We start from the raw sequence: 27,807 nt of genomic DNA on the forward strand, positions 1-27,807 counted from the left end.
AATGAGTATTCATTAATTAGATCTTACAGATCAGTTTGAAATTTTAGAAGAATTAGAATACAGTAGAATATCCAACACTAAAGCTACCTTGAACATAAATTTAATTTCTCTTCCAAGGAACTCCAGATCCCTTTAAATGTGTGCACTTCAGGGATATCATTAAGATGATACTTATTACCTGCAAAATACTGTGGATATGAGAGGTCTAAGAGATTGGCCATGGCTATGCGTCTCTAAAAGGTGTTTAAGAAGGGATTGTAAAACAGGGAGAATTTCATTCCCACGTGGAGGTAAACCATCAGACGAACATGGGTCACACATCCACAAAGGATGATACCCCTAGGGGTAAGAATATGGACAGTATTACAATCCTACTTAAGCTGGCTGACTTGAGGTTGACCTCCCAAGACAATAGCCATCTTTGCAGTTGCTGCAATCCTGAATATTTTGATATGCCCAGAAGGTGGCAATTTTGAGCATTCAACTAGACGAGAATATGAAGGAAAGAAAGAGGTCAAGTCTTCCAATGAGGAGAAAGATGCCTCTATCTCCATCCTCTGTTTTATAGGGAATAAGCTCAACTGAGAATCCAGACCACTTGAAAGTGAGTCATTGTAACCTTGATGATCTGGGCCCCTTGGATCTGAATGTGACAGTCTTGTGACTAGATTTCCCAGCCCAGAGCTAATCCTTATCCAGGACCTTGAAGTAAAGGCATGAGTCAGAAGCTTCACACAGACATTACTATCTGGGGCCTCATAAGAATGGCATCTGCTCTCTGCTGTGGACTCCCGGCTCCAGTGAACCCAATCCAGAGACCGTCCCAGGGCTACTAAACGTCTCTAGGACTCAAACGTCTCATGACTGTCCCCAGTCCCAGAGGACTCTACCCTCTAGTCCAAAACTGAGCTTGCATCTGACTTCCTCCTCCAAACCCGAAGGCTGCTCGCGCCTGGGATCTTCTCACTGCTATGAGGTCGTTTCCTTTATTCCAGCCAGTGTTCTTGCCCTCAGGGGCTGGGGAGACAGGCTTCCATACAGGAAACAGAGAAGAGAGCCAGCGACAAGAACAGACAACCACCACCATGGCGTCCAATGGCAGTGGTTGTGGAGGTGGAGCAAGATCTGGACGCACAGAGCCAGGGAGGGGGCACGGACATGCACAGACAAGAGTCCACTAAGAATGAAGCCGAGTTGAGTAAGTGAGGCGCACAGGAGAGGGGCCTGATGGAGACGGAGCAGAGTGTAATCGGAGACCAAGCACATTCTGTGTGTATGATGTTTCCAGCAGTGTGCTACAGGCCTTAGACGGATTGCTGAATTCAATAGGGTATCATTTTTTTTAAAAAATAGTTTAGTGACTTTCTCACAGAATTACATGACTAAGTGTGTCTGACACAACCTCTAAGTTCAGAGTGTAATTAGGGACAATGAATTTCACCACACAGTGGCTCAGATAACACAGTGCACTCTCCACAGGGGCTCCCAAAAAACACTGGAGGAACTCCTTCTAGATGTTAAGACACGACCGGGCCAGATGTGCCCCTAATTTGCAGAAAGGAGGGGCTTGCAACAGCTAGTGGGGAGGGGGCTTAAACTGCCCCTGTAAGACCCAGGAGGATTCCAGGTACGTGAAGTTCCATAATTGGCAAGTGTTGGGGTCAGTCTGGAAAAAGGTCATCAAAATCCAAAATGTGGTTCTCAATCCTAAAATTTTCTCTGCTTGTTTAATGTGAATTCTTCCAGATTCCGATTAAAGCCATTTCCTCGTAGAAAGTAGCTGATTATCATCTGCTGACTGTGAAGCTATGAGGTGTTTAATGTCCATTTGGGGTTTCAGGACAACCAAGTCCAATTCGGCGTGCATCCTGTCCCTTTTTTCAAGCAGTGGCATTACGTCTGGACATCTTCTGTAACCGGGCTGATACATCTCCCTGACCTCATCCTGGCCCAGGGTGCAGATCCTGACTGCTAGAAAACCCTGCCTCTTACAGGCATCTATAAACCTCCCCAAATAGAACAAACCTTTATTTTGCTTCCGGCAGTAGTCGGGCGTCCCTTCTTGTCAGCTTGCAGATTTTCTGGAAATAAGGACTTTATAAAAGGTCTGGAAAGGGAGAAAGAAAATGGATTAGCAATCAGTGGGTACCTCGGGGGCTGAAAGCCTACTTCCATGGAGAATGGACAGAAAGGCCATGCAGAAGTGCATAACCTTGGCTCCAGAAAGGCCATCTGACTCAAAGCACGAGCCATCAAGGTGTGTCTCGGGGAAATAAGCAGTGGGCAAGAGAAACAGAGGAAGAATTCTAAGATCTAAGCACCTTAGCGTCTAAGCCTGGAAAACACATTTTAAAACTCTGCCTTTTCAATTTGCCCACTCATTGGAACCGAGGTACACCTTGACCAGAGGACACATGGAGGGAGTCAGTACGGGTTTGCTGCGTTAAGATTAGTAAGACAGACCGGAGCTCGGGTATGTGTATGGACTGTCAAGATCCAGTACAGATCCTGATTTGATCTAAGGCAGGGTTTCTCCATCTTGGTGCTATTGATACTGGGATCTGGGGCTGGAGAATTCTTTGTTGGGGTGGGGAGGGGTAGGCTGCCCTACACATTGTAGGATATTCTGTAGCATCAGTGACCTTTGCCTACTCAACGGCAGTAGTCCACTGTGTCTCCCGCCCCTGCAAAAAACCTTGACAAACTGTGCTTTTGAGTACAAATCACTTTAAGTGGAACAGCAGTAATTCACCAATCCTTTGCCTGTTGAATAGATTTTCATTAATCGCTCCAATGGAGCTGCATTTGTTCATATGCACCAAGGCACGGGGCAGGGACAATGTCCTAGTAACCTCAGTGCCCCTGGTGTCTGGACACAGCCTGGCACATGGTGGGTGCTTGATAAATACGTGCTAGCTGACTGAATAAAGTCAGATGCGATTACAGATTTTTGCAGCAAACATGTTTAATAAGCAACAGACCGTGTCTATAGGACAGGAGTTTACATGGGAGCATCAACAGCTCTCAAACTCGGCAGTAATTTTAATAATTAAAAAAAAAAAAATCTGCGGGCGCCTGGGTGGCTCAGTTGGTTAAGCAACTGCCTTCGGCTCAGGTCATGATTCTGCAGTCCCGGGATCGAGTCCCGCGTCGGGCTCCCTGCTCAGCAGGGAGTCTGCTTCTCCCTCTGGCCCTCCCCCTTCTCATGCTCTCTATCTCATTCTCTCTCTCAAATAAATAAATAAAATCTTAAAAAAAAAAAAAATCTGAAAGCAGGTCTGCACCTGACGGGCATAGAAACCCACGAGGCGGACTTCCGGCTGACCTGACGTTTTAAGAGAGGAGCAAATCGATTTTCTGTGTTTTCAAACAAAAACAAATTCAGGATCTCCAAAGCTGGGGCGTGAGCACGGGGAAGTACAGCACAGGGAGATGTGGGCCAGGGGAGTTGCAGGGGGCGGATGGAAGAGAATGAAATGGAGAAGAACAACTTCCGGCCAAAGCCTGAAAAGCACACTCGTTTTTCTTTTTTTTAATTTTATTTATTATTTGACAGAGAGAGAGAGACAGCGAGAGAGGGAACACAAGCAGGGGGAGTGGGAGAGGGAGAAGCAGGCTCTCCGCCTAGCAGGGAGCCCGATGCGGGGCTCGATCCCAGGACCCTGGGATCATGACCTGAGCCGAAGGCAGACGCTTAACGACTGGGCCACCCAGGCGCCCTGAGGAAATCCCTCTTAAGTTGCCCCTCCCAAATTTTTTGAGCCATTTTCCAAGTGCTTCGGGGACACGTCATCTCACATCCTGCTAAGCCTTTAGCCATTCAAAAAATTAAGTGACCGTGGAAAATTCCTGGGATGATATTCTAAGGGCAGAGTATCACAGAACCAGAACATTCCACTCTTAGTCAGAAATGGCCATCCCAACCCAACCCCAGGATAGTCACCTCTCTCTGATTATACTGCTGAAAATGATGAAGCTAGGGGCCCTGAAGGGCATGCACATAGCACATAGAATCTGGAGGCAGAAGATGTTAGGGGTACATGGGATTGGAAAAGAAAAATTATTATGAAAAACCAAATTGTCCAGTGATAATCTAGACCTGAGAGCTCAAAGGAACTAACTGCTGACCACTCAAATGCCGTAAGTTGTTGTTTTTTTTTTTTTTAAACACTAAAAATTTGATCAAACCTACATCCCATGTCAGATAAGGCAAAATACACTTACAGCTCACTGCTCTGCATAAGCTCGATCAGATCCATAAAAAGCACATCACGGTTCCTTTCACAAAAGCCATCCATGTCATAGGATACCTGGCCAAGAATGGAAAGAAATCTAATTTTATCCTGTAAGTATTTCACTGAACAAAAAAAATCCAAGTTGGCATAGCTCTTCTTACCAGAATGTGAATATTTCCAGATGTACAATAGGGATTTCACCATGAACTGTCACATTAAGGCTGTGCATGTTTTATTTAACTTGTTAGCTAACTTACGTGGTGATGGTCTGTGGATGTTGATGAGTGGTACCCGGCTGCCTACATGGCCCAGATGATCTATGATCAGAACTCCAGCTACCATGACCACATACCCTTTCTCTAGTTAATCCACAGGACTGTCTAAGTAATAAACTTAATTCTTTCCCTAAATTTTCATTACAATAGAATAAAAGAAAACTCCTTCTGCTCATTAATCCATTGCAATGGGACATGTCATCTGAGGTTTTGCAATTTTTTCCACAAATGGTATCATAATTGGATCAAGTCAGCCAAAAACTCATGCTTAGGGACCCTGGTTAACAAGAGAGTAGATGGGATGAAAGGTGAGACCAGTGGATTTCCATAGGATTAGAAGACCCTAAATATCATGACCTCAACTCACTTATCTTTGTCTCACCGGCACCTAGACAAAGCCTGGTGCCCGGGAGGCACACAATAAGCATGCATCTTATGAGGACCAACATCAAAAGCAAGCCTTTACTTTTATTTATTTACTTATTTTAAGTAGGCTCCGTGCCTAACATGGGGCTTGAACTCACGATCCTGAGATCAAGAGTCGGATGTTCTACTGACTGAGCCAGCCAGGGGCCCCCAGAGCAAGCCTTATGTATACTCCCAGCAGGCACAGGCAGGTGAGGGATACAGGCTTGTGATTGCTGCAAGAGGCAAGACAAAAATCCATTCCTTCAGCAGTTAATATACACGCCAGGGCAATTCATGATTTAAAAATATGCAGTAGTGTCTACTACCCTTCGTTCTGCCTCTGCAAATACTTCATAGGTCCCGTGTTGTTGAATGAATGGATGAATGCTGAATGAATAAAATACAGAAGAAGCAGAAGAAGCTATATGGATACTGTTATCAGTTGCCTCATGAGAAAACAGATCACAGACCCAAAGGCTTAATGAAGGCAGACACTGGGAAGGGTAACTTCTCCTATCCCGCGGGACCCCGTTCTCTGGACATACCTTTCCAGCATAATGGTGAATAATGAAGCCTTGGTTCCAGCTGTTGAAGTGCTCGTGATTCCCAATCTGCATCTGAAGTTTCTGCAGGAGCGTCTGATCTGCCCCCTCCCCTACTGCGTGCATCGTGGCGCACACGTCATCCAGGATGCTCATGATCCCAGGAGGGTTCTGATGGGACCAAGTGAGCAAAGCCCCAATTCAGTGACTGTTGAAAGCCCCAGTTCAGTGGCTTATCAGGTCTTTTCTTTAGCAAGGAAATAGTTCCCCAGACTCAAGATACCATCTTGAAAGTCAGTCTTTCCCTTTGAGCAAGAATGCCATTAATAATCCCAAATGGGAGTTAACCGCTTAGATCCAATGATGGAGCAAAGTCCATTTTCAAAAAAAAGGTTTAACTCCCTGAAGTTCTATTCAAACTCATATAAAGATCACTATCTGTTGACGCCTACTTGTACTAAGTTGCTTTTAAAAACCCAAAAGAAAAATGAAAACATTTTCCTTTGACCCTGATACATTTCTTAATGTTCGCTTTCAACCTGTTACCCACAGAGGCGTGGTTTACACGGCTACAGAGTGGACACATTCTCTCATGCATTTACTCTTTTCACATAGCATTATTTTATAAACAATCTCCATGCTTTACATAGTCTTCATACTTACTATTTTAATGTCTGTGTTTTCCTGCTCTGATATGCTATAGTTTATTTAAAGACTGAATTGTCTTTGGATGTTTTTACTATTTCCAGTTTTGGACTTTTACAAAAAACCAAACCAAACAAACAGTACTGTGGAGATCTCTGCCTACACCCTTCTTGTTTTCTTTTGGATAAATTTTAGGGCTACAGTCCTAGGAGCTGTATAGATGGTCCAGAAGGCAGGGCCAATTCTATGCCTCTTCATTCGCTATGCCACCCATTTAAGTCACAGACGTCTTCTCTCAGAATTCAGTAACAACTTCCATTTGTAAACTGACATTTTATTCATACACACATGTTCATATTACTACACAGACATCTATACACACAACTGATGTCATTGCTAAAATTCTCTGCGAATCAGAGTTATCACTTCCCCTACTCTAAAGCAATGACACAAGAGAACAAAAACCCACTTGACACAAACCTGTGTGCAGTGAAGAGACACACCAGACTGATACTTACAACTTTGTTCTCTATGAGGTCACACACGATTTTGTTATTAAAGTACTCAATGGGTGTCCATCTTATTCCCTCTTGAACATATTCTTCCTGAGGGACAGAAAGTGGGGATTCACATTATTACCCAGGGAAGACTAGCTGGAATGCCACACAGATGACTAGTAAAGGCACAGAGATCACCATGAAAGAAAAATTTGAATGCCCTTTGACATAAAATGGGAACTGAAAGGAACATTTCATTGCTGGGTAATTTTTTCTTTTTTCTTTTTTCTTAAGTAAACTCTGTGCCCAACGTGGGGCTCAAACACACGACCCTGAGATGAAGAGTCAAATGCTCTACCGACTAAGCCAGCCAGATGCCTCATGCTTGGTAATTTTTAGTTTGAACCCTATGAAATTCGTTACCACACAATCATTTTTGATATACAAACGATGGCAATTTAATATGGTTACCCTACAGGTCCAGTTACAAAATCATCTCTTTGAATTTAATGTAAGGACAGCAGTACAGATTAGCCTCGAGGCACCCAAAGGGAAGGCCCCTCACTCAGGCCAGTTGCTCATTTAACTTGATGACCACCACCACGTTCTCCTGGTTTCCTTCCTTCCTCACCGGTCTTGCTTTGTCAACTTCGTTCCAGATCTTCACCTGATGGAGTCTCTGGACTCAATCTTCCAGCCTTCCTATATTCTCAGCCCTGCTTCTCTAGGGGATTTCAATCAATCCCATGGTTTTAAACAGAACCTGCAGGCTAATGACCCCCGAATTCATTTCTCTAGTCTAGACCTCCCCGCTGAGTTCCAGGGTCATGCACATTTCATACATTAGAGTCTCTGTGCAGACGTGTCACAGGCCTTACAGATGGAACTTGTTCACTGGAGATCTGATTCTGCATTTCGCCAACCAACTCTCCTAATCTCACTCTTCAGCAAATCGCCTCACCATTGGCCCTGTGATTCAAGCTACAAAGGGAGCAATCATCTTTAATTCCTCTTTCCTTCTTGGCTCCTTGCTAATTATTTTGAGCAAGTCATGCTGACTCACTTTCCAAAACACAAGCTGAATCTGACCACCTCTCACAGTGTTACTACCTCTAATGGTACCATCATTGTCTACACCCCCACCATTTCTTGCCCAGTCTCCTAACTGGTTTTTAAACTTCCTATTCCTGTTTGTCTTCCCCTCAGCCCACTCCATAGGTCTATAGAGCCTGAATAACCTTTTCAAAAGCACAAATCAGACCATGTCATGCTCTGCTCAAAATTCCCCCAGGGTTTCCCATCATACTTCCTACAAAATGTGAAGCTTTTGCCACGCTGGACAACATTCCTATATGACCTAGGCTCTGCCTACATCATCCCGTCTCAGTCCCTACCACCCTTTACCCTGCTCTGACGGGATGGAAGGCTCGAACACCAGGGCAGAGATTTATGTGGAAACCGTTGCTCACTGGGATTCCCAGGCAGAGGCACGAATACTTCCATGACTTAATGTCCCCCAAATAGCCTTTCACATGTATAGTGGGTTGCATGTGTCCCCCAAGATTTCATGTCCTAGAACTTCGAAATGGAAGGTTTGGAAATAGGATCTTTGAGATATAGTTAAGCTAAGGATCTTGTAAATGAAATCATCCTGGATTTAGGGTGATCCCTTAATCCAATGACTGGTGTCTTTATAAGAGAAAGAAGAGGGAGATTTGGGCACAGAGAGACACACAGAGAGGAAAGGCCATGTGAAGGGAGAGGCAGAGCCTGGAGTTACACTGACACAGAACAAAGACCACCAGGAGCCTCAGAAGCTGGAAGAGGCCAGGAAGGCATGTGGCCCTAGGAACACTTTGGTTTCAGACTCTGGCCTCCTGAACTGCGAGAGAAGACATTTCTGTTGTTTTAAGCCACTCAGTTGGTGGTACGTTGCGACAGCAACCCTAGGAATCCAAAACAACACGGAACCCAGAATCAAAGGGAACCTGCCCTGAACTTTGAGGAGAAACTATAACCAAGGCATGTTACTTCAAGTCAGAATGAAAACTATGAGCTTTGTTAAAGACACATTGATTTTTAAGGAAGACTGGGAGTAGAGCAAATCTGAGAAAACCCAAGTTTTTCCTCTGGAACACAGTCCATGCCATCGACAATTGGGGTTGGAACTAGGTTTCCATTTTCCACTTGGTCAATGAGTCAGAGTAGTAAAAGCAGCCAGTAATAAGTCCAACTTCAAAACATCACTTGCTTAAAGGAGAAAGAAACTGTAGCAGATGGTGTTTACATTTCATAGACTAAAATGTCACAACGGCATATGGTTTTTCTGCCTGACTTTATTAAGTGTATTTCCTAATACAAGACTAAAACTTGAATCTAGTACCGAAAGAGAGACTTTCATATCTTTTAAACAAAACACACTGGAAATAACACAGGAGGAAAGAAGAGGGACTGCTTACCTGTTCTGCCTTTAATGTCAGCTCAATAAAAATCTGCTGTAATTTTTCATTGACAAAATTGATACAGAACTGTTCAAAGCCATTTTTCTGAGAGGGAAAAAAAAGTTACTTGCATGTAATTGTTTCTGTGAAATCATTATAAAGTCATTTCTTAAGCGGTTAAATGAAATGTTTCAATGTGAGAAGCCTTAACAGAAATGTTGGAGGCATCGGTAGACAGCGACATAGTTTATATTTAGGAGAAACTAATTTAGTAAAGGTACACGAACAACTTAAACAGAGGCAAAAAGGAACTGTAGTGGGTTTTTTCCCCATTACCTAGAATTGTTTCTTTCAAGCCAGATGAAATGCACCACCCTCCCACAGCCCCACTCGTCCAAACTGGCCTTACCTGGAATATTTCAAAGCCATAGATGTCCAGGACGCCAATGTTGTATTCTTCATGGTCCTTCTCCATTGCTTTGTTGATGGACTAGGAGAAAGTAACCAGCATGGCAATCAACTCATTTCCTCTCAGAAAGGGGCACACGTGGGGAAAGGGAAAGGTACTGTCCCCAGCAAATGCTACTGAGGGCTGGAAACAGAGGATGACAAGAAGAGAGGTGACTTGCAGCTTCAAAAAAAAGGCTTGCTGCAAGGTCAAGTACTCTGGGAAGCCACCAGGATCCGAAAAAGCTACTATTGCTTAACGATGAAAGCCATTAACTTCCGGCAGTTAGTTTTTCCTCAGGAAGTCTGAAGAATTGGAAGAAAATGTCATCTCGGATGACTGAAGTAAAACCTACTTCGTATAAAGAACCAATAAGACAACATCCATAAATATTATTTCCACTGACCCCGTTCAGTAGCCATGTATTGCCCCCAACACAGCTGGGAGGGATATCAACGTTGACGACAATGTCTGGTGCTAGGAGCTTAGAGAGAGGGTGAGCCGGCTACGGATAATAATACCAATCATTATTATGAAAGTCATGAGAATATAAGCAGCCTCCGTGTATTTACCATTCACCGGTGCCCGGCTTTGCTCAGCGCTTTCCATGTGTTTCACTGAATCCTCACTATGATTTTGCCAACAACAGTGACATTAGAATCCCCAAGGCTGCCCTGGGCCAGAGGCAGGGTCTGGGGTTCCATGGAATGGCACAACGTCTACCATGTCTGTGTTCTGGATCACTGTGAGAAGGGACATGCAAGCCAATGGCCAGACCTAACTCGAGAGGGTTGGTGTGGGTTCCACCAGGGGCCTCAGGAAGGCAGGCGGGGCATGCAGGGACAGAGGAGAAAAGTTCCCAGAGATGGTGAACACCCGGATGAATGTGGAAGCACCAGAGGTGTTTTCCAGGCCAAGAGAATGACGTGGCCTCTTTTGTGAGCTAATGCGTCATGACACACAGCCCTCAGCCCAGTGCTTGGCTCTTGCTCAGTGCCCAGGAAATGTTAGCTCTGGTTACATGGGGCGTCCATCTGCTTTTACCACACGAAAAATTAAGGGCAGGCAAAAAGAAAGCAAGGTAGGAACCCCAGCACTGGAAGGCACGGGACGGGAAACAAAGAGATGAGAGTCATGGGTTCTACTGTCAACTCTGCATCACTCTCTTGCTGAACGGCCTCGGGCAAATCCACCAATCCCTAGGCTTAAGATTCCCTTGTCAGTAAAACGAGGAGTCTGGACAAGTTAAAAGGATGACTAATGTTTAGTATGACCCTGACCTTCCACAGAAAGTACACAAAATAATTACCCTATCCTGCCCTGCCCTGCCCTGCCCTACTCAACCCTAACCACACCTAACCACACTTTAAGCCTGATAGATGTTGTTGCCAGGATTCACACAGATGTTTTGGAGCAAATGGCCATGCTGCTCTTCTCGCCCTAGGGTCCCCCTACGGTTCTTTCTAGCTTGAACGTATAAAAGGCAGAGGAGTAGAAGAGCCAGAACACGGCCAAAGTACCTGGGTGTGATTCCTAGATTTATCACTTAATGGTAGTGTGACTTTGGCTAAGTTCCTTAGCCTCTCCATACCTAAGTTATCTGTAAAACCGGGATAATAATGCCTGAGTCACGTGGTTGTGGGAAGACTCGCACTGTTTTGTCCTAAAATACTTAGAATGGCATCTGGCACATAGTAAGGGCTGTAGAAATGTTTGCTATTTTATTCTACCATTCAGAGGCTACAGTGATTAGCACATGCTGTCCCTGGCAGTTCCATATGGCTGAAAGACTAATTTTCAGAGTCTATGCGTGGTATACATATATATGTGTATATATATCCTTATGCCATCATATAAACAGACTATGGTAGTTTTAAAATATATCCAAAAACTCTTTGATACTCTTCCCTTCAAAAGGTAGAACCTAATTCTCCTCCCCTTAACGGTGGGCTGTCCTTAGTAACTTGCTTCTAACGAACAGAATATGGCAGAGTGTCAATATTCGAGTCTAAGCTTACAAATTAAAAGCTTTGTGGCTTCTTCCGTGTTCTCTCTCTTAGATCACTCCCTCTACGGGAAACCAACTGCCATGTTGTGAGGACATTCAAACAGCCCAAAAGAAGGCTCATGCAGCAGGGATCAGAGGTGTCCTGCCTAAAGCCATATAAGCGCACCATCTTAGAACGAGATCTTCCAAGCCTAGTCAAGCCTTCAGGTGACTGTAGCTACAATCATCATCTGGACTTCGGCCTCAACCCTACGTCAGAACCACCAAGCTAAGTCACTTGCAGAAACTGTGACAGAATAAATGCTTACTGGCTTAAGCCACTAAATTCAGGGTTAATTTGTAACACAGCAATACATGACAAATACAGTATTCTAAAGCTTTAGGCTCAAGAGTCAACCAAGTTTCATGACCACGGGTCTTCCCCTTTTCTGTTCTGTAGTTCTGGCTTTACTAAATACTTTGTTCGTAAGAAGCTGTTACCATATTAATGTCTTGCTGGACAATTCTAGAAGCAAAAGTGGGATTCAATAATCCCAGGGTGAGAGGATAAAAAGTGGAGGAGTAAGCTAACGGTTATAAGGAACAGGCCAAAATATGAAAACAAAGCCCTTAGTGGTTTTACTCTTTAGAGCTGAGACGTGAAACGCCACCAACGTTGTGTTTACTTACATCTACCAAGAAGTCAAAGACTCGGGCGTGCAGAGCCTTGGCGAGGGCGTCCCTGGTGTAACAGGCCTGCTCCACGTTGAGCGTCACGTGGATGGACTCCGACTTGCCTCCCCACTTGCTATCCATCTGCCGGCTTGTGAGCTTTTCTTTCAACCTGTCCTGGTTTATCCCCAGAAGATATGCAGGAAAAGCCAAAACTATAGAAAACAAAATAAAACATGATTGTCTTTCAGAATTTTAACAATTCACTTCGTAAACACGCGGAGGCACTTTTGTGTATGTGCATGTGCACCTACAAGACACAAGACACCGTCACTGGGCCCCCAAAAACTTTCACTCTAGTCAAGACTGCGTACCAGCAGTCTCACACACACCCATCCACTTTTTCTCAATTGTTCTATTACATGAGTCAATTCCTATGACGGCTGAGACTTCCAATAATACAAATCAGTTATCCAGGAAGGACGGGGAACCAATCCCCCTGCTGAGATCACAGCTACATGCCTAAAATGGACATCTCTCCAAGCTTGCAGCAAGGAAGCCCGGAAGGAACTAAATCAAGAGTCACTTCTTTGGCTCCAAAAATTGTTTTCTTCCTTTCTGGTACGGTGTTTTCATAGCATCTTTCCCAAAGATGTTGAAACACCTGGTATCAGGAAAGTAATAATGACAATATCATAATAATCACCTATTTCTTGAGTGCTTACCACATGTAGGTTTACTAGAGAGGACAGAACACAAAATGTTAAGAAATCTTGGAGAGAGTCTAGATGAGGCATGGACAGCTTACCAAATTAAGAAGCCTACTAAAAGCCGAGTATGTGATACAGGGAGAAAATAAGGTCCTGGAGGAATTTAGAACAGGAAGGTATTATGACTTGCTGGGGTAATCGAGGAAGATGTGGGATTCGGGTGGGGCCTGAAAGGATGAACAGGATTTGTACAGATGCAGAAGAAGAGGGAAGAGGGGAGTGCGGTGGGATGTGCCCAGGGGTGGAGGTAGCAGGGTAGGAGACACGGTAAAGGGCAGGAAGTGGACCAGCATTGGCCACGGTGGAAAGGTAGGCGGTTACAAGGTTAGGGAGAACCCTGACAGTGGAGGTCCTTGCATGGTAGGAGAAATTTAGGCTAGAGTCAAAGGGGGCCTGAATGGCTTCTGGGTGGGTGGGGGGGTGTGATTTACGAGAGGTCTCTGGGAGAGGCAGATGGAGCGACATGGAGGGCATTGGTGCTATTCATCCCACAGCACACCCAAGCCATCCTAAGGACACGTAGTAACATGGCTTTGGTCTTCGAAGAGAAGAGCTGAATAGATGGCTTAGTAACTTATTCAGGCCATGAAGCTTGCCAAGAGGAGGGCCAGTGATATAGATGGATTTTCTTGATTTCTGCTCCAAACACTCTAATATGAATAAGTGACACCATTCTGGGTCATGAAAGAATGCTCAGATTTTTTGTAGTATGAATGAAAGATTTTCATGGACACAAATCCAAACTCTAAACTTGGGATAGGAGTCTTCTTTTTTCTGCATAAAACTGTATCAAAAGTTTCTGATAAAAGGATTTTGTTAAAGACTTTATGATAAGGCTCAAAAATCACAAGCCTCCCAATAAAGAATAATCTGAATTTCACAGATGGTGTTAGACTGAACAGGCTGACATTTCTCAGTAGATCCCTTCCAACGAGATTAAGTCAGTGAATGCATTTTGCAGAAGTATATTGCCAGAGCAAGGTATTTATTATCTATGCTCGTGTTCTACCGAAATGCTCTGCCTTGTGTAAGTGCTTCCTTTTACAAAGGGCATGTGAACAAAATCAAGGCACTCATTTGCCAATGGCCAATTCCTTTAGTTTGGTTTTCATGTTAACACATATGTTTAGGAATCTGGATGGGTCTTCCACTAAACTGAAACTTAAGCTTTGCACAGGACAAGGACGTAAGATGCCCATAAGGCAGACTAGACACATGCATGGTTGTTGGGAGAATCAAGAGACATTTACCAAAGTGTCTGACATGTAAGAGGTCTTTACTAAGGGGAAGCTATGATGTTGGTTATTACCACCACCACTAGGCAGTTAGTCAGATACATACATGTCTCACTTGATAACAGTAGATATTATTACCAAGGGTTTAGAGTAAATTCACGAGGGCCCCTCACTGTTCACGGTAACTACACAGTAAATGCCTTGATACGATGAATAATTAGCCTCCATTTGTCTGTTTTATAAAACATGGGCGTCTCCCAAGCCCCTGATCATGCTAAAATAGGGACACAGTTAAAATATTTGGTAAAAATGGGGCACCAGGGTGGCTCAGTCGTTAAGTGTCTGCCCTCAGCTCAGGTCATGATCCCAGGGTCCTGGGATCGAGCCCCGCACTGGGCTCCCTGCTCAGTGGGGAGCCTGCTTCTCCTTCTCCCACTCCCCCTACTTGTGTTCCCTCTCTCACTGTGTCTCTGTCAAATAAATAAAATCTTTAAAAATAAATAAATGAAAATAAAATATTTTGTAAAACTGTTTATGCCATTATCTTTCTGACCATAACTAAAGAAATACAACACAAAGGGCTAGGTCCTTGGGTCCTTATCTAAGACTGAAAAAGAAACATACTAATGTCTGAGTCCCCCATAGCTTCTATAGAAGAGGTCGGGAGTGAAGGACCAGCGCTTGAAAAACAAAACATGGAATCTGGCCAAGAATCAGAGCCACAAGCTTAGGGAGACCCCTAAAAAGTTTAGAGAGGAAATCTAGTACTCGCTTGGGAAAAAAAAAAATCCATGCCATGTTTTTCAAGTACAAGCTTTTAGGGCCCTGTATTTTCTTCAGTGGTGGCCCTGGTGCTGAAATTATAGGGCTGCTCATACTGACTTCCTTCAGGCTGTGACCTTCCATGAGGGCATGTACAGGTGTGGCTGGAGAAGGACGTCAGTACATAAGCTTGGAGGCTGTGGGGAGGGAGCAAGGGAGGGAGGAGGCATTAATTTCAAAATGCTGCTATAACTCTGGTATCGTTAATCAGAGTTACGCAGAACATAAAAGAACCTGCTAGAAAATAATGTTGCAACACATTTTGATGATGATAACAGATTTCTGTCATTGCATTGAAGTGTAAAGCAAAGTTGGATTAATTTTTTCTGGGTGCATCTGAAGTACAGAGGAGATAAACTAAAAAGATGTAGCAAAAACAAAATGCTGTTTGACAAATCTAAAAGAAATGGCAAGGTAAACGTGGGCTGTCTTCAGTGTTGAGGTTCCGTGTTCTCTAATCCATCAGTCACACCGCAAAAAAGATGGGCATCGTCACTCATACTTTCCATTGCTATTTTTGTATTTTTGTATTTTTTTTCCCTTCAACAACATTCACAGGTTAATGTCTTTGGAGCAAGACTTGTTTCCAAAAGTAGGTCATCTTACTGTAGTGACTATGGGGAATACACACATGCTTAAGCTGAAGTTTGTTTGCCTTCTAAGCAATGTACAGGTTTGTCTCAGGAAATCCTACAACTCCAGCAGTCTAAGGTCGGGTCAATAACACAATCTGTTGTCACTGAGGGCTGTTGTGCTTTATTAGGTCAGCTGTGATGGACTCTTACCATCTTTTTCTACAATAGCTAGAGGAAGTCTGCTTTCTTCTCTTATAAAAACATGGGCGAACACTTCCCTCTAAAAATTTATTCTACAGGAGGCACCCGGGTGGCTCAATCGGTTAAGCGTCTGCCTTCGGCTCAGGTCATGATCCCGGGGTCCTGGGATCGAGCCCGAGCCCCGTGTCGGGCTCCCTGCTCAGCGGGGAGTTTGCTTCCCTCTCCCTCTGCCTGCCGCTCCCCCTGCTTGTGCATGTGCTCGTGCTCTCTGTCAAATAAATAAAATGGTTAAAAAATAAAAATTTATTCCATGGGATATACTCAAACATGAGAAAGATGACACAAACCACGTTATTCATTTTAGTGTGTTCAGTGTTGTAATCTCAGAGGTTCCACCCTGATATCCACCAAGAGATGATGGGTTCAGTAAAAGTACACATAGCCAAGCAATGGCATACTGTGTAGCTAAAAAGGGATGAAGCTCTTAATGAATAGAATAATCTTCAAGACATAATGTGAAGTGAAAAAGCAACTGTAGAACATGATGTGTTATGCCCCCATTTACGCACAAAAGTGAGAAAAAAGAATGGATGAGCATCGCGGCTCAGGAACACATATTACCGGAAACCCTGGTGCCCTCTGGGGAAGGGAACAAGGCGACAAGCAAAGGGGGACACTCTGCTAAGGTAATGACTCATGTTAAGGTATACCAAGTGAGCAGGAAAGAAATCCTCAGAAGGAGGGTCCAACTCTTTGCTAGCTCTCTTTAGTCTCAAGCACAGCCTCACCTTGTCTCCACCACTCCAATCAAGGCATTGCAAGGCAGTTGCCAATCCTGGGCCTTACCCAGTTGGCTGAGGAGGCTACTTCCTCCAGGCATCGATGTGCAATGAACCACTTCTTGGCTCAAGCATATGGGGGAAGGCTTGCTGTGTCAGAGTTGTTTTGTTCTCCAGCATAAAGAGGCAATAAAAGATTGTACTATCCAAGAAGGCAAGAGAAATTCATTCTGCTTCCAGAGCAACCACCAAGAAACCCACACTGTCAGTGTTAAAAAGGACAAGTGTTAATGACCCTCCTGGATACATACGTGCATTTGTTAAATGTGAAGGAAACTGTACATAAGTCTAGAAACAGTGATTATTATTAGGTCCTGTTTCTAGACTTTATGCACACCATGTATATTTATTGTTTTCCCCCACCACTCACTTCCCTGGTCAACATAATTCATCTTTCTCTGTATCAGATAGACATCAGAAGTTAGCAGAACTTCCCTCTTTTATCACAAAAGAAAACAAAAATATAAAAAAAAGAACCTTATTTGGAATGGAAATAGCCTCCCTGCATTGTCAGCAATGAGTGGGATACTATTTATTACTAAGCATCTAAATTTATCATTCTGGAAGAATGCTGAGAAAGGAAGAAATGTCTTCCTGGGTGGTTAAAGGCTGTGTGGGTTGAGAGCAGCCTGGAAAGCCATCCGATGCCTCAGAGGCTAAAGTTGCCACACAAACCAACAACGTGTCTGCAAGAACGACCGATTTCTTCCCCAAGAGCAAACATGATCCTTCCATCTTCAGGCTCTATTACAGAGGTGACCATGAAAGGTGATCACCAGCAATATCAACACAACAGCCAGTGCCCATTCGTTTCTGTTTTCAGAATCCAATCTAAACCAGCCCCCAGATAAGCTCCATCTGCGAGCTTTCCATACTGACATAAACACAATCAGCTGCTCTTCAGGACCGTGAGGTGAGTGGAGGCCCTACAGGTCACGTACAGAGATTTTTCTTAGGAGACCAATCTTTGGAGTTATTTGGCTATTACTCTCATCTTCATTAAAGTATCACTTTATTTTTAAACCTAGGTGTGAAATTCGGCCAGACTCCCCCAAGGTTGATGGTAAATTGAAACTGAGACAATCTCATGAATGGTCTACTGGTGTGGGATGTGGTGAGGAGAGCAGGTGAACAGGAGAGGCCCGGACTCTCTGAAAGCCATTTGTTCTGCCCCAAAAGGACACAAGACTTCCCCAAATCCCTGGCTGAGACCCTAGCAAAGGACATCGGCCGGTTACCTGCGGCGGCGCCAACCGATTGTTCACCTGCATTCACCCGCCGTGCGCCAGAGCTACTCACACTCCTCACTCTCCACGGCCGCGTAATTGCCAACTTCCTTGAAGCTGATGTTCCCCAGGTGGAGGACGCCCGCCACGATCTGCAGCACCAGCATCTGCTCCTCCGCGAAGATCCCGATCACGTTCATCGCGTGCTGGAGGAGAAAAGAGAAATCATCCAGGTGGGTCAGCCGCCAGCTTGCTAAGCACATAATAAAGAAGCCAAAGCTTAAACGTCCACAGTAGCCAAACTATGGAAAGAGCCCAGATGTCCATCAACAGATGAACGGATAAAGAAGATGTGGTGTGTATATATACACGATGGAATATTATGCAGCCATCAAAAAATTGAAATCTTGCCTTTTGCAAGGATGTGGATGGAACTAGAGGGTATTATGCTAAGCGAAATAAGTTAATCAGAGAAAGATAAGTATCATATGATCTCACTGATACGAGGCATTTGAGAAACAAGACAGAGGATCATAGGGGAAGGGAGGGAAAAATGAAACAAGACGGAACCAGAGAGGGAGACAAACCATAAGAGACTCTTAATCTCAGGAAACAAACTGAGGGCTGCTGGAGTGGAGGGGGCTGGGTGGGATGAGGTGGCTGGGTGATGGACACTGGGGAGGGTATGTGTTGTGGGGAGCACTGTGTATCGTGTAAGACTGATGAATCACAGACCTGTACCCCTGAAACAAATAATAATTATGTTAATAAAAATAAAAAATTAAAAAAAAGAAGCCAAAGCTTAGATTGAGTTGTGCGGCCACATGGGACTCAGCTGGCAGTGGCAGCTGGAAGGCTGCCCAATGCACTCACCCACTCTTCTCAAGTGCCAGGGGCACACTGGGAAGGCAGTTCTGTCTTTAGATCCAGCACCCAATCCCCCGGCAGGAGATCTCCAGGAGCAGAGATACACAGAGGGAGCAGCAGGATACCCACAGTCAGCACCCTGTCCCTGTGCCCTGTGGGTGTCCTCTCTGCCACCCCCCTCCCTCCAGGGGCACGGATGCCCCCTTTCCAGTTACTCCAAGGGGACTTTGGAGATCTTCTGCCACATCAGGAGGGCAAAAATAGATTGTACTTGAGAAAGGATCTTGATTAAAACTCTCCAGCAAATGAAATGAAAGCGTCAATAGGAAAGTCTTGTTTCTGAGGCCCGTTAACTTCAGTAAAACCAGCTGACACGCCGAGACTTATTTATCTGAATCCTAAGAGCACCACATGCTAGGACCAATGCAGGCCCCCCATCTGCATTTCTTCTCCCTGCTCCCTTGAGGCCATGTGGCCCCTTGGTGCTGTCTTCTTTCCTGCACCCAGGATACAGTCTGCCTGAGCAGCCTGCCCCCCCACCAAGCAGGTCAGCTCCCCTCAAACCGCACCCCCGCTTGCCCTGTCAGGGTCCCCGCCTCGCTTCTGGGTCTGGGCTGAGGGTTGGGCCTGGCCCGAAGCTGACTCAAAAGGCAGAGGGTGATGCAGTTCTTTGAGGCTAAATGGGTGAACAGTCCAAGAAAGTTCTAAATTGACTTACTGAGTTGTTTCCCTGAAGATGTGACCCCTCAATAATGTTCCGGGGTTGACACTTGGTCCCATAACATGCACACTGCGGGAAGGGCATGGGGACGAGGGCTGCCTCTGCCCATTCAGTGTGGAGGTAAAGGGAATGCACTTGGAGGTGTTGGAAAAGATGAGAAGGGCGGTCTTCGCTTCACCTTTCTGAGGAAACAGCTCAGGAGTTGCATAAGCTCTAGGCAAACCGGGATGGTAAATGTATTACCTACAACAGTGTTCACCTGTTAATCAGAGACCCTGCGGGGTGGGGGATGAGGCATTCACTTCTTTACCCATTTCAACTCATTCGATGGTCCTCAGGCAGCTGGGCGCACGGCTCTTGAAGAGTGCTTACACACAGGTTTAAGGAAATGGAGAGCTTGCAGCAGAATGAGGTGGAAATTTCCCACGGCTCTTCGCTCTTAACCCTCCCTGCCCTTTTGGCGCTGCAGAGCCCCTCCTGCCTGGCCCTGAGCCAGCACTTACCAGTGTTTCTTGAAACTCCCGCCTGTCGTCGATGTCGTCCACCTTGTAGGACCCAGAGAGGCTCAGGTAGTAGTAATAGTCCATGCTGGTGATGCCGAGGCTGTGCTTCTGCTCTGCAGAGGCGCCCTCGATGAGCTGGACAAAAGGAAGCGGGGTGTGGTGTGCCCACCAAGCTGAGGCCCCACGCCGGGGCCCAGGTGATGAGCACGTTCTGACCCTGCCTTCTGAAATGATGGGTGCTCCTCGTCTCCAAAATATGGGCTTCAGGATAGCTGCTCTGCTGGTGGTAGCCCTGGATCATCTCTGCAAATTCGAGTTCTGAACTCTGGTAAGACCTACACGAGCTGAGACTTTCCCCTCGTCCAATGAGGAGAACTGCAGTGCTGTGTGGGTGAGAGCCCTCAGAGGAGTGGAAAACAAGCCAGGTTATATTACTTCGTTTCTGCTCAACTTGCTTAGGGCTTTATGACGTGCAGCTGCCCCTCGCGCTTCTCCCCACGGATGCTTGTGGAACAGCAGCCCCAGGTCCCGCGCTCCGGCATTCTGAAACCTCCTACCCAATGGACTGTCCCGCGGCTTTCTGTGCCCGCTCTGATGTTTGCCTTTGGTCCAAGCAAGGCCCTCTTAAAGGGCTCCCACCGGTGGTGTGCTAGAAAGATATTCAACCATCAACTCACGGGGAGAAAAATGGATTTGTAGTGTTTGCTTACTGTCGTGGTGTAAATACTCCTACCACGACTGATTTCAGACTACTAAGAAAATAGCCCCGAAGGAAAAAGTGCTTGGAAGGGATGCACACAGCCCTTGCGAGCTGGCTCTGCCTGCTCCAGCCCGGAGGGATTTAGGGAAAGAGAGGGCCTAGCCACACTTCTCCATCTCGGTCAAGTTCCTCACGTCATCTCAGCTCCATGCCCCGCAAAGAGGGAACGTCATCTCCATTACAGAGAAGTTCTAGGTCACCCATGACATCAGGGTCCCTTAGCTTTCTTCTGCCTCTTCAAAATATCTTTGTGCTGGGGCGCCTGGGTGGCTCAGTCATTAAGCGTCTGCCTTCGGCTCAGGTCACGATCCCAGGGACCTGGGATCGAGCCCCACATCGGGCTCCCTGCTCGGCGGGAAGCCTGCTTCTCCCTCTCCCACTTCCCCTGCTTGTGTTTGTGCTCTGGCTATCTGTCAAATAAATAAATACATAAATAATCTTTTTTAAAAAAATTCTTTGTGCCACCCCCTTCCTATTTTCCTCCTTCTGTGTTTCCTCCCCATCCGCATCACACAGCCTCTCATTTGCATCTTCAAACCGCTCCCCCCTTCTCAACCCTCTTCTGCCAGCAGACACATGCTGCTCTTGGCCGTAAGCTTTTCCTTGACTCTGAACTTCTCCAAGCCCCAGAATAAACTTCCTCATCACGCGCTAGCTAGCCACCTGCACGAATGATTTGCCATCATCTGAGATAGCTATCTAACTGAAAAGACTGTATGAGCTCCCGACACAGCTTTTAATTTCCTTCTAATCCAATGATCTTCAAACCATAACAAAATTAACACAAAAAACAACTGTAGGCCTTTCTTCAAAGAAAATCTGACGTGTACCCCTGATACATGAAATGCTAATACATAAACTCATACATAAAGAAATTGTTTTGGTATCATTAGATTTCTTAAGTACTTAAAAAGATTTTAAAACGTAGGCGAATCCAAGGATACTCGAAGCCTTGGGACATAATCTAAGAGCAACCTGCACAGTGCTCTGGCCGCACTCTCCATGGCTTCTGCATGTCCAGGTCAGACCTTCCTGACCGGGGATTAAAGATCCTTAGCCCACCTCTAGCCTTTCCTCTGAGCTCCCCTTCGGGAGACTTCCACCCTTGCCAGCCGGTCCACCTGACTTGCCAGAGCAGCCTCCCCACCTCGTTCCCCTGCGCGCCCTCCGTACCTCTCCTCACCCTCCCAGCCACACCTCCCCACGTGGACTTCTGCCTGGCAAAGAATCAAGCACTCCTAGTTTTGTTCTGAAGTTATACTAACACTTCTTGATTACGTACTCTCCTCGCAGGTAGGGACATCCTCCCAATTTTTTGCACATTGACTTGTACATACTATAGTAATAAATATTCCTTGGCTTGGCAGACTAGATTGCCTAAACCTGAGAGCTGAGAGGAAAAAAAATTTTTTTTTTAAAGATTTTATTTATTTATTTGAGAGAGGGAGAATGAGAGAGAGAGAGAGAGCCCATGAGAGAGGGGGAGGGTCAGAGGGAGAAGCAGACTCCCCACCAAGCAGGGAGCCTGATGCGGGACTCGATCCAGGGACTCCAGGATCATGACCTGAGCCAAAGGCAGTCGCCCAACCAACTGAGCCACCCAGGTGCCCCCCCCAATTTTTTTTTAATGTGGAGAAGGAATAAGGAAATAGGAAAGAAAAAATATAAAGGAAAACCTGGTAAAATATGTGAAAACTCCGCTCTCCGGGGTTCCTCATCACCACCCTGGATTTTTCCAGAAGGAAGTTGGAGATCTTTCCACCATCTGGTTCCCCACCTGGACTGAACTGGATTTCAAAGTATTTTCCCTGCAAGAAAGTTAGGGATTTCCTTCAATGGTTGGTGAACAGAAACGTGATGTTCCAAACAGGCTTTGAATACAGCATATAATTCAAGGAAATTCATTAATGAAAGGTACATTCTGAATTATTCCCAGTTCTGATCAAGACTTCCTCACTTCTTCCTATCAGACAATAACCAGGGCTTTTGTCCAGTCACACGATTCTGAATTGAGAGACAGAATCTATCTTTCCAGCCCGACTAAATAAGGATATGCTGTATTCCTTGCCCATTTCCCCCCAGTGGGTGCTTGCCTGCTAAGCCGGAAGCTGTAAAGAATGGGACAGAAAATCTCAAGGTTCCCTTGATCTAGCAAGAACGAACTCCATCAGCCTCTTTCAGGGAGAACAAATGTTCCCTCTGCCAGATGTATTTTCATGGCTTTGAGCAACAGGCACCCCTTTTACCTCTGGATCATCTAGCGTTCTTACATAAAGTAAAAACACTTGATTATAAACAATGTTCTTTCCAGCTAGTTGTGGGTGTGGAGAGTTTTGTTACTGTCGTAGTTAATTATTTCCTTTTAAATTACTACTCAGAAGGAACAAAGGAGAATAAAGCCTTGGGATTTAGCTGGAAAGGTGTCTAGATTGTTAAGGAAATGACATTTTCTCGCTAGAGTCTGGTTGCTCTCCTGTCCTCGGAAAGGGCCAGGAGTGTAAATGTAGACGAAGGAAAAGATGAGAATGTGGGTGTTAGGGAGTGACGGCCTGGGTTCAAACTGGTGGAGCATGCCCAGCCTAACTGCATTTCACATTTTTAAATTTTAATATTTTAAAATATTAAATATTTTTAAAATGTGTACACTGATGAAATCCACCCATTTCAGGGCTGGTTCCTGCCAGGCCGCAAGTCTGGGACTAGAACCATAAACTCATTAAGGACAAGAAAAGCCCATTTCGTGTTTTTCCTGCTGCCTACAGCACCCACTACCTGCTGTGTTCCTCCTGCTAAGTCAACTGCAGATTCCAAGTATAAGAAAGGCTACAAAAGAAGGCCACCCTCTAATTGTCTATGTGTCTCATTCTGATGACTCTTCCCCCTTCCCCCAAATAAGCCCCAAAACACCTAGAAGCACCAGAGAGAGAAGGACCACAAACCATGTTATCCCAAATTGCAGTGCTTCCTGAGAAATGGTTGCTGAACAAGATTCCCCATGCTTCCTACTAAGATGACTATTCCTTCACCATCTTTTCCTTTTGGCACGTTTTGGAGGGAATAAATCAGTGTCTGTCCATGTGTACCCCCTAACCATTCCCCAACAATCTGGGGATGGGAATGAAACCAAACAGGACATCAAATCCAGGAATGGCAGATGTAGTAAATGACAAACTCTCAAGCCCTTCCAGAATGGTTTCGAAACCTTGGCTGCCCTGTTGCAAAGACCTGGGGAGCCCTTTTTTTTTTTTTAAAGATTTTATTTATTTATTTGACAGAGCGAGCGAGCACAAGTAGGGGGAACAGTTGAGGGAGAGGGAGAAGCAGGTTCCCCGCCAAGCAGGGAGCCCGATGTGAGGCTTGATCCCAGGACCCTGGGATCAGGACCTGAGCCGAAGGCAGACATTTAACCATCTGAGCCACCCAGGCGCCCCCCCCCTTTTTTTTTTAAGATTTTATTTATTTATTTGAGACAGAGAGTGTGAGAGAGAAAAAGCATGAGCAGAGCAGAGCAGAGAGAACGACACTGGTGGGAGCCCTTTAAGAGGGCCTTGCTTGGACCCAAGGCAACGACAGATGGAGCAGACGCCCCGCTGAGCAGGGAGCCCGATGCAGGGATTGGGACTCGATCCCAGGACCCTGGGATCATGACCTGAGTTGAAGGCAGACGCTTAACCAAGACTGTCCACCCGGGTGCCCCCAGAGAAGTAAATCTATCTTTAGGGACTGGTACCCAAACCTGAGCAGTTCTAAAGAGCCTGGGTGATTTTTATATGTGGCCAAGGTGGAGAACCACTGTTCCAAACAATTCAAATTTGTTACATAAAAGTTAAAACTCCTAACAAGAGACCAAAAGTTTAGTTTTGTTGTAGAGCAGCCTGGGGGAAAAGAGGAACTTGTATGAAGAAAGGATGTTGCGTTTTCATAATTAAATGGAAAGAAATGTTGATTCTTGGTAATGTTCTATTTCTTAAGCTAGGTACCTGGAACACTGGTGTTCATTGTATTATTTTTAAATAGTGTTTGAAATATTTCATAATATATTTCTTAAAACTTGAAAAGATTGGTGTAAGTGGAACTATGTGAGTTTTTATGATTCATACTGCACGTCCAGTTTTTTAAGAGATTTTTTTTTTTATGTAATCTCTACACCCAGTGTGGGGCTCGAACTCATAACCCCAAGATCAAGAGTTGCATGCTCTATGGACTGAGCCAGCCAGGCGCCCCTGCATGTCCATTTTAAAAAGAGAAATTACCTATATTCCCACCCTGATGCCCCTTCTACTCCCTCCTACTAAATAATCACTTGTTAACAATATAGTCAAACTTTGATTTACAGACACCTTAGTTAAGTTTTATATAACGTACCTTTTAAAATAAAAATGAGACCATATTATATTATAAATATCATAAATATTGTTCTAGAACCTATTTTTTTTTAATTTAACAATATATTATGGATATCTTTTTAAATAAGTCATTATTAACAGGAAACTTAGATATGACACCTTAAAAGTATTCTTGGGTCAAAGAAAATGGACATTAAAATTTTTTTTTTTAAATAGGCTCCACGCTGGAGCCCAACACAAGGCTTGAGCCCGCAACCCTGAGATCGAGACCTGAGCCGAGCTCAGGAGTCAGGCGCTTAACTGACTGAGCCACCCAGGTGCCCCTGAACATTTTAAATGTTGATAAAAAATGCCAAATTGCTCTCCTAGGGGAATGTGTCAGGCTTCAACCAATAGTGTTTTTTCTCTGGTATTATAAATCTCCTTAATGTTTGCTCATCTGAGAGACAGAAAATGATATATAATTTTAATTTACATTTCTCTCATTATTAATGGAAACATCTTTGGATGCCCCATCAGACATTACTGTGTGTGTGTGGGGGGATGGGTATGTGGGTGTGCATGCGCTCACACTCTTTCTCATCTTTCCATCAGGGTTACATGAAATTTTATAATCGGAAAAATAATAAATGCTGGCTATTTTTGTTTTGTTACAAGAAATGACTGATGTATCCTCCTTGTCCAAGAATAAAAAATAATTTATATTGGAAACATCAAAATACCGATTTAATTATTCTTTCGCTCTCTAAGGAAGGCAAAGGGGGGGATGGGTAGGTAGAGAGTTAAATTTGGTCAAGTGCATTTTTTTTTAAAGATTTTATTTATTTATTTGACAGAGCAAGAGAGCACAAGCAGGGGGAGCAGCAGAGGGAGAGGGAGAAGCAGGCTCGCGGGGCTCGATCCCAGGACCCTGAGATCATGACCTGAGCTGAAGGCAGACACTTAACCATCTGAGCCACCCAGGCGCCCCGGTCAAGTACATTTTTATATGACTGAGACATTTTATATGACTGAGACAAAGAATTAGGAAAAAAAGGTCAAGTGGAAAATTCATTCACATTTTCTTTTGTATTTCATTACCTAGAAACTTCTTCAAGATAACACAACCCAGGCATTAAGCAGAAAAATAGGAGTGGTGAACAAATGAATAGTTTGAATAGTATTGAACAGCAAGGAAAGTGAGGGCAATAAGGAGAAATATAACTCACCAGGGAATCTAACAATCACTGCATGAGACCTTAGTAAGAATTCTCTTGGAAATAGAAGCTTCCTTCCAAAATAGAAGGCTGAAAAAGAAATTGTTTTTCTCCAGAATTCCCACTATTTATTTTAAAATGGTCCAGAATCAGCCTCACAGATGGCTCCTTGAATGTTTTACTGCCAGACATAATCTAGGGTTGAGATAAGATATAAAATCTACATAAATCAAAGCTACTGGCCAAATACTCATTTCTTTGTAAATGTGGCTTTTTGTCAAGGGGGATATATTCCTATGCATCCTCGCCAGCTTTCTAATTCACCCTCCGAGGAGACACTCAGGCAGAAAAATGTCTAAGTGGGCATTCATGACAATGCATTTGGCTGACACTTTCATTGCCTTGGGTTGAGTGGACCAGTTGGGAGGCCATCTGACGGGCTGCATCCAGTTGCTTTTGGATGTGATTATGTTACATGAATATGTCTAAAACAAATACACAGAGCTCTGAGGGGTGGGTAGACAACTGGCTCACTCTGGATGACAGAGAGGAGGACAGTTCTCTCCAAGATACAGGATCGAAGTGTCCGCTACCTTCCGTGTCCACGGCCCAGGTTCCAGGAACCAAAAGCAAGGCAAGAAGACCTGCAAATCTAGTCAACTTGTTTATTTGCCTGGGAAAGAAGGTCTTTCCGCCAAGGTACAAGGCAAACCCCTCCAGGACCAAAGCTGACACTTCTATCAATTTTTATTTTCCCTAGTGAGGCAACTTGGGTTGAGAACTGTTTTCAAAAATTATCTTCTATCCCGAGGCTCAAAAATAATTTCAGTGAAAGGGCAAATGGATATCCTGACAGCACACAGCTATAGAAAATGAAGAAGAGATTGAAAAGGCAGCCTCCTGATGGCATGTGAAAAGCTCCCATTTCCTTGGGGATAGCAGATGTAAATCAGGGGTATCAGCATCACCCATCGGGTGACATTTTCTGAAACAGGGAAGAGACTCACAAATCGGCTGGAGTTGTTGTTCCGGACGGTCTTGGCGTTCCCGAAGGCCTCCAGGAGCGGGTTGGACTGCAGGATAATGTCCTTGACGTGCTGTCACGGTAGACAGGCCAGAGGTTAGGAAGGTGCAAGCACCAACCACGCAACGGGAAGCCACACTCTCCCTAAGGACCCAGTTTCTGAAGGCAGTTAAGATGAGGTCTCAAATCTCTACTACATGTTCCTGGGGTTTCTGGAAGATCTCTGCTTTTCTCGCAACAGACCTAAACCTGCTTGTGTGTTCGTGTCTTCCTGCTCCCTTGACTTGGTGCCTGTGCTTCCCAAACCTTCATGCTCATGAATCCCCAAGGGATCTTGTTTAAATGCAGATGGAGATTCATTGGTCTGAGGTGGGGCCCGAGAGTCTGCACTGCTAACCAGCTCCCTGGTTCTACTGCTTTTGCCAGTGTGGAGCCATGTTTGGAGCAGCAAGGGCCAACACTGGATTGTATGGAACGATTCCTGGCCTACTAGAGAGGAAGGATTTGGTTTTCAAACACCCCATTTCTGTGCCAGACTGAAAAGTGTGCAAAACACTCTATGGGCAAGACAG

General features: G+C 44.9%; 1 protein-coding gene across 3 annotated transcripts in view; it reads right to left on the reverse strand.

Annotated features, from left to right (window-relative positions):
- Nucleotides 1-27,807, reverse strand: part of MYO1E (myosin IE) — a 190,320-nt gene that overhangs the window by 48,239 nt on the left and 114,274 nt on the right. For all 3 annotated transcript variants that reach the window (XM_021693805.2, XM_044918014.1, XM_044918015.1), the window contains 11 exons: nt 27,219-27,308; nt 22,346-22,477; nt 19,910-20,044; nt 17,892-18,024; nt 12,169-12,365; nt 9,453-9,533; nt 9,062-9,148; nt 6,624-6,710; nt 5,464-5,631; nt 4,225-4,310; nt 2,026-2,107 (listed from right to left, as the gene is read on the reverse strand). In XM_021693805.2, coding sequence (XP_021549480.2) covers nt 2,026-2,107; nt 4,225-4,310; nt 5,464-5,631; nt 6,624-6,710; nt 9,062-9,148; nt 9,453-9,533; nt 12,169-12,365; nt 17,892-18,024; nt 19,910-20,044; nt 22,346-22,477; nt 27,219-27,308 — 1,278 coding nt within the window. The remainder of the gene's footprint in view (nt 1-2,025; nt 2,108-4,224; nt 4,311-5,463; nt 5,632-6,623; nt 6,711-9,061; nt 9,149-9,452; nt 9,534-12,168; nt 12,366-17,891; nt 18,025-19,909; nt 20,045-22,345; nt 22,478-27,218; nt 27,309-27,807) is intronic.

The sequence above is a fragment of the Neomonachus schauinslandi genome, chromosome 9, assembly GCF_002201575.2.
Source record: "Neomonachus schauinslandi chromosome 9, ASM220157v2, whole genome shotgun sequence".
Classification (NCBI taxonomy): Eukaryota; Metazoa; Chordata; class Mammalia; order Carnivora; family Phocidae; genus Neomonachus; species Neomonachus schauinslandi.